The following is a 6,779-nucleotide window of genomic DNA, read 5'->3' as shown; positions in this document are numbered from 1 at the left end:
CAATTATCATTTATTATTTATTATATTATTTATGGCATCAAACGTGTACAGTATGAGCCAATCAGTGGCAGTCATGACAGAGCATGTGCTGTTACGCAAAAACCACGATAGAGTGAAGCCGCGGAAGTCGAAGCGCGAAGTGGCGAGGGTTCCCTGTACCTGCAGCCCTTCTCCATTCTCACTCAATACCCATCTCTTGGTTGTTCTGTTTCTTAACAGTTGTATTGGCATAGAACTTACATAGCATGCTCTTCAATCAGTCGAACCCATCAAGGAGAATTACCCGATCATTACCATTACCCTATCAGGACAACCGTTACCCTATCAATTTTAGAACACCCCTCTCCCCCCACCATGATTAAATCACCTTTAAAGTGAGCCATGAAGTCACAGTCAGTTCTAGCACTCCCCTCCCCCTCCCCCTTCATTTCACCCACCACAATGGATCTACCTCCTAGCAGCGCCGCCCCCCTCCCCCCCAACAGAACCATCAGGTGCGCATCCTCCAAACAGAGCTGTTTCTCTGCTCGTTCCCTGCCGGCCCTCTATCCTTCCCTGGGCCCCATCCACAACCGTGCTGCTTCCCCACCAGGCACCTCAGCCCCTGCTGTCTCTGTAGGTGCCCCCATTCCTCTTAGCCCTACTCCAAGCTCATCCTGAGTCACTGACCTCCTGCTGTGTCCTCAATATCTCCCCCCGCCCCATGTCCTGTGTCCCCTGTCCCCCCGCCCCCCACAAGGTGGCACCTTGATAATGCGGTTGAAGTCATGCTTGTCCACCCGGAGGAAGTGGCAGTTGTCTTCTCCTAGGATGATGGTGGCTGCCCGGGGTGCGTCATTGACCAGAGCCAGCTGTCCAAAGTCATCTCCCTCGTGCAGAGTGGTCACCAGCCCCTGCAGCCAGACCCTCTGTCACGGCCCAGCCCAGCCCCGCAGCCCTTGAGGGGGCAGGCCCAGGAAGGTTCACCAGAGCAGGAGGAGGTTTGGGTGACCCCCGAAGTCACCGTCCACAAGGACATGAACCTTGGGGCTAAAGGGGGTGGCACACACCTTGCCATGGGTCACCACGTTGACAGAGCCCTTCCAGATAATGTACCATGAGGTGCCTTTGTCGCCCTGGCTGAACACTGAGAGAAGCACAGATCAGGTGTCATCCCCTCTGACCCCCTCCACACATCCACTCCCTGTCCCCTGCCTGACTTACGCACGGTCCCCGCCTTGCTGTGCGGCTCAAAGAGCAGAACGGCCGCTAACTCCCGCTTCACCTGTGGAGCAGCCGGGGAGAGACACGTCAGGCATGGCCGGCCGTGCGGGAGAAGGGAGCAGGAGGTGGGTCCAAAGACAGAAGGGGCTAGAGAGGCGGTGGGGTCCTGCTGATGTCCCTGGGGTTTGTCAAGGGGACAAAGAGCCGGGGAGGAAAGAGTGCTGAGGACAGGGTGGGGCAAGACATGAGATTGCAAATGTCCAGCCAGAGAGTGGGGTTCTGGGGTGCGGGGTGCACAGTAAGAGGAGGGCCTGCCCGCTGACCGAGTTGGAGAGATGCGCCACGGCCTTGATGTGCAGCAGCTCCTCGAAGATGAGTTCAAGCTCCTCGTCCGTGCGCTGCCCGGGGCTGCGGGCGCAGGAAGGGGGCTTTAGAGAGGATGCGGTCAACCCGTCCTGGACTGGAGGCCCAGGCCCAGGCAGGGCAGCCGCTCTCCTCCCGCTGCCCACCCCCACCTGGGGACTCGGGGCCAGCAGATTGTCTGCTGTGACTTAGCCTTCACTGCAGTCAACTTGGGCTGAGTGCTAGCGAGCCAGACAGTGCCAGTGCACGGTACACACACGGACCGTGCCGTCTGCCTTCATGACAGCCCTGTGACGTGGGGCCCATATTGTAAAAGCCTCATTGTAAAAGAGGAAGCTGCTGCCAGGAGCAGGCCCAAGGTCACCCATGGGACCTGGAATCTGAACCCAGACCTAGCCCGGGGGTGGGGGTGGGGGAGGGGTGCTCCTTGGAGATCGGCCTCCTCCACCACAAAGCAGGCGGCAAGCGGGGCTCATCGCTAAGGTGACCAGGTTTTAACATTGGTAAAGCAGGACACCATTGATAAAACCCATATCCTGGCGAAATAGCCACATGGCAGCTGAAAACCGTATACCCTAGCTTGTCGTGCAGTCTTTCCAAAAATCGGGACTTTTTTAAAACGCTGCAGGGCGCAGGAAAAATTGTTAAAAATCGGGACTGTCCCGCCAAAAGCAGGACGTCTGGTCACCTTACTCATGGCAGAAGGAAGACCAGGGTTCAGGCCTCCTGGCCCCTCTGTGTTACCTGTCTACCTGGGGAAGTAAAGGATCCCCTCAGCGGTCATATGAGTGCTGCAGGGTGGGCAGTAGGGTTTGGGGAAACAGGACCCCGACTGACTCACGGCTTCCGGAGGGCCATAGTGAGCAGGGCATCGGGCCCCCGTTGGGCGAGCAGAGCTACCGCCTCCAGCAGATCCTCCACCTCCTGAGCTCCCACAGGCTGGGGCTCCGGCCCTGGGAAACGGTAGAACTGGGCGTCTCGGTCCTGGAAGGCCCAGTCGTGTTTCACTGTGGGGCACAGGCCCAGGCCCGGGGAGGTGGAGAGAAATTAGGACGTTGTGTGGGTCTGGAGCCCGTGATAAGGATTGCCCATCCTGTCCTCAGGCCTGCCCAGCCTGGGCGACCCACCCTGCATGAGGGCTCACCATGGCAGAGACCACCTTCATCCAGCAGCACCTGGCAGATCCCCACTGCCTGGCTCCGGGAATGCACCCCAAGCCTCAGGGCCAAGATCCCATCCACCAGCTCTCGGCCGGAGCAGCACTGCCTACAGGCCCAGGTGCGGGGGACACACGGAGAGGAGGGAGCACCAGCAGAGAGAGGGAGAAGAGGTCAGAAAGGCACCTTTCCAGCCCCAGCCCCACTTCTGCTACAGCCCATGTGTCTGCAAGGGACAAAGATGGGAGAGAGCAGGCAGGCTGGGTCTCGACTCACCGGTAGAGTCGAAGGTGGTACTTCCGGTCCCGGATGAGGTTTGGGCAGGTGGCCAGGAGATGTCGGTGCAGCTGCTTCCCAGCCCTGAGCACCCTCTCTCTGGGGGCCTTCAAGAGAGCAGGGAAGCAGCAAACTTAGGCCCTGATGCCACTCCCCCCCTCGCCCCTCCCACTCTCCCTTCCAGGTCTGTACCTGCTCCAGGCTCACGCTGAAATCCAGGGACTCCTCGCTGTCGGCAAGTGGTGTCTGCAGCCAACGGGGGGAGAGTCTGCTGTCCTTGGAACCACCCACTCCCACCACTCTCACCCTTGACCCAGCCCCCAACTTGGAGGGCAGCCGCTAGCTAGCCACTCATCCAACATAGGAACACTCAGTGTGCACTCCCGGAACACCAGGCACCCCCTTGTCCCCGACCTTCCATTCCAGTCTCCACCCAGACCAGACCCATGCACTCCCTGCCTCCCCTCGGACAAGCACCCTGAGAACCCACTCTGCCTCCTGGGGGCCCTGGTGCGTCCAGCTCCCAGGGAAACCATGTAAGGCAGAGCAGAGCAGAGTAGGAACCTGAAGTTGTCAGAGGTAGGAAGACCTATGGCAGGCCAGAAAGAGCACAGCTCTGAGACGGAAGCCCAGCCACACCTGCCCCTAGGCTGAGGCTGCACAACCTGATCCCACCCAGCCAGCTTTTGTCCCCACCCATGGGACAAGGCAAATCCTCTGCCCTGCAGGCTATGGTTTGGCCTGGTATTACCAAAGCAACCCCCACCCCGGCAGAGCCAAGCTTCCAGGTGCAAATCACTGTAAGAGGGCAATCTTGAACAAGTGACTTCATCTCCCTACCTCCCTTTCCCCATCCGTAAAAAGAGGATGGTGAGAGACTACTCACACCTCTGCCTAAGCTTCTGGAAAGACCACATAAGGTAATACATCGCCAATGCTTAAAACATGGCTGCAGTATTATTAGTAATACTGCATCATGTTAAAGATGTTTGCCTGCTGTGTTTTCCCAAGTGGTGCATACTGCCCCCTAGAGTGTGCTGGAAGAGGGACTGGCAGGGCAGGGGGGGGCGGGTTAGTGTGCAAGGGGGTTGTAAAAGCAGATACCTACACTTTATCCTGGGTTCCATGCTACAGTACAAAGGTTTTTCATTGCTAGGGAGGTGCTGAGATTTTTTTTTCTCTGAAAAGGGAGGCGGTAGACCAAATCATTTTGGGATCCTAGGCTTTTATGTATCTGGAAATGTTTCATGTTTTTTTAAAATTTTTTATCATAAATATATCTATCTATCTCAAATGTTTACAGCACTGCCCGTATACAGAGCCCTGGCGATGCTGTGGGTGAAAGCAGGGGGCCTAAAGGCCACCGGCATTCGAGGGAGAAAGATGAGGCTGCCTGCTCCCATAAAGGTTGACAGTCTCCGTAACCTTATACAGGGCCCCCAACAGTCAGAATTGACCACAGCCGGCAGTGGGTTTTCTTTTAAATACACAGGACTGATCAACTACATATATTGGTTGTTAGCGGGAAATACAATGGGCTCATGGGCCTGAGAGACAAACCACACCTAACTGTTCCAACTTCAGACAAATGTGATGAAGAGACAGGCTTAGAGATGGAATTTGCTAGTTCTCATGTGTAATCCAGGGAGTGCCCGTCCGTGTTAGCTATTCCAATCCGTCGGAAGGGTGGAGGGCGCGCCCTGGCTGGGAGATGCTTTGCTGCTCCACGCTCATCATCACGCTGTAAGAGTGAGTAAGCCTTGTCAGCACACAGGATTGCCCAGGAAGACAGGGTTGGGTAGAAACATGGGTTGGTGTGGCTTCCCTGCCCGGAGTGTCACTCACCCGGTTCCTGTGTGCCCTGAAATCTCACCCAGGAAAGCTCCTCCGAGACCTGAGATTTTCTGCTCTGGGGCCCTGGTGGCACTGGGCTGCTGCTAACCTCAAGGTCGGCGGTTCGAACCCACCAGTGGGTCCAAGGGAGAAAGACGAGGCTTTCTACTTCCAGAAAGAGCTACAGTCTTGAGGGCTGCCCACAGGGGCAGCTCCACTCTGTCCTATAGGTCGCTGTGAGTTGGAATCAACACAATGACTATGGGTTTGGTCTGGGGGGGTCTTGTTCTCTGCTCCAGTAACAGTATATCCACTTAGAAACCCAAAGGGGGCATTCCATTCTGCCCCTTGGAGTTGCTTTGGGTCGGAACCGACTTAGCAGTGGTGGGTTTGGGGTTATTTTGGTTTGGGCAGGATACCCTGCCCTTCGTGATTCTCAGTTCACCAAGCGGGTCCCCCTCCGTGATATCCTCCTCCACGTATGGGATCCTAACTGTCGGCCCGCTGTAATTTATGAGGACATAAAAGGTCTACAGGTGACGGACGTGCCCTGCTGAGTGAACCCAGCCACACATTCCTAGGACAGCCAGACGCCACGCGCAAACTCAAGTGTCCACCCAGCCAAGTTCTAGTTCGTGGTGTCACTCCACCCACGGCACCTGCCCAGCTCCTCCTCTACCTTCTTCTGCCCTCCTGCTTTCCCACCTGCCCTCTGCGCCCAGGACTTGCCGCTCTGAGGAGCTGGGGAACAGCCAGGCCTGAGCTCTGAGATCAGTGCTCCAATGCAGGCCCCAGCAGGCCCCTGAGCGTGGGTCTCTTACGGCTCTGTGCCCGGGCAGTGGCCTGAGGCCTGGCATGCCTAGGCGCCTGGCCCAGGGCTGGGTGGAAGTTACTAGGTGTCCCAAGGGTCTCCCTGCCTGGTCACGGGGCCCAGCCCAGTGCCAGACTCAGCGCCCTGGAGACTTCAGGACAGGAAATAAGGAGGGGAGGAGCCAAGGAAGGGAGGGAGGAAGGGCAGAAATGCTACCAGCCAGGCCCTGGTGTCCTGTTGGAACAAACAGTGCCTGAGTGCTAATGACTTGTTGTTGTCCATGCCAAAGTGCCCAGGTGGCCCCATTCCCTGCCCCAACTCCCCCTCGGTGCCCACAGCCCTGAATCCAGCACCAGCTCCCTTCCTGTATTATTCTGACCCCAGAGGGCACATTGCAAGGGGGGCAGGGGCTTGGGAGGTGCCGGTCACATGACCCAGCTGGTGGTGACCCAGATCCACAAGCCTGGTTGAAACCGTTTCCTGTCCTACCCTGGGATGAGCAGGAGGGCCTGAGAAGGAGGGCGCTGTCCCCAGAGCTGAAGCAGCCCTCTCCTTCCACTAAGGGAGGTGGAAGCCCGGAAAGGGACAGGGACTCACCGAGAGTCCGTCGCATAACTCCTGAGAAACACGTGGTTCCACTGGAAGCGAGTAATTTTATCCCTTTTCACAGCTGGAGAAAAGGAAGCTCCGGGGTTACATAACCTGCCATCATGGCTGAGAAATTGAGGCCCTAGGATACATTCACACTTGCTCATGCACCGGTGCACCCCCTCCCGTCTCTGCCAGCCACCCCACAGCTTCTGCCACTGTGTGCTGTGGGAGAGGGGACCTCAGGAATCTTCTGCTACTGGGAGTGCTCCATGAGCAAGCATGGGACCAAACAAAGTTAAAGAGGCTTCCTCATCCTTTCAGGAAATGAAAGCCTAATTGTTGATGCCACCTGGGGACTGCTTTGTCAGTGTACGGGGGTCGGGGAGGAGGGAGGTGGTGTCAAAACATTCACGTGCTTGGGACTTTCCAAAAAAGTTGATTTCATGAGCAACGGTCAAGTGGGTAAGCTCTGGGGTCAGGTGCCTGGGTTGAAGCCCCGATTCACTCCTTGCCAGCTGTGTGTGTGTGTGTGTGTGTGTGTGTGT

The 6,779-nt window shown here is 57.0% G+C and overlaps 1 protein-coding gene across 1 annotated transcript in view; it reads right to left on the bottom strand.

Annotated features, from left to right (window-relative positions):
• Nucleotides 1–6,779, bottom strand: part of RAPGEF3 (Rap guanine nucleotide exchange factor 3) — a 29,072-nt gene that overhangs the window by 18,134 nt on the left and 4,159 nt on the right. Inside the window, exons 3-10 of the mRNA XM_045287234.1 lie at nucleotides 3,192–3,245; nucleotides 3,000–3,106; nucleotides 2,711–2,832; nucleotides 2,408–2,573; nucleotides 1,527–1,611; nucleotides 1,204–1,264; nucleotides 1,050–1,126; nucleotides 747–893 (exon numbers count right to left, since the gene is read on the bottom strand). Coding sequence (XP_045143169.1) covers nucleotides 747–893; nucleotides 1,050–1,126; nucleotides 1,204–1,264; nucleotides 1,527–1,611; nucleotides 2,408–2,573; nucleotides 2,711–2,832; nucleotides 3,000–3,106; nucleotides 3,192–3,245 — 819 coding nt within the window. The remainder of the gene's footprint in view (nucleotides 1–746; nucleotides 894–1,049; nucleotides 1,127–1,203; nucleotides 1,265–1,526; nucleotides 1,612–2,407; nucleotides 2,574–2,710; nucleotides 2,833–2,999; nucleotides 3,107–3,191; nucleotides 3,246–6,779) is intronic.

Source organism: Echinops telfairi, unplaced genomic scaffold (genome assembly GCF_000313985.2).
Source record: "Echinops telfairi isolate 266 unplaced genomic scaffold, ASM31398v2 ScPeMD7_12;HRSCAF=54, whole genome shotgun sequence".
NCBI lineage: Eukaryota > Metazoa > Chordata > Mammalia > Afrosoricida > Tenrecidae > Echinops > Echinops telfairi.
The sequence above is the reverse complement of the archived record's forward strand: the minus strand, read 5'-3'. Positions and strand labels throughout refer to the sequence as shown.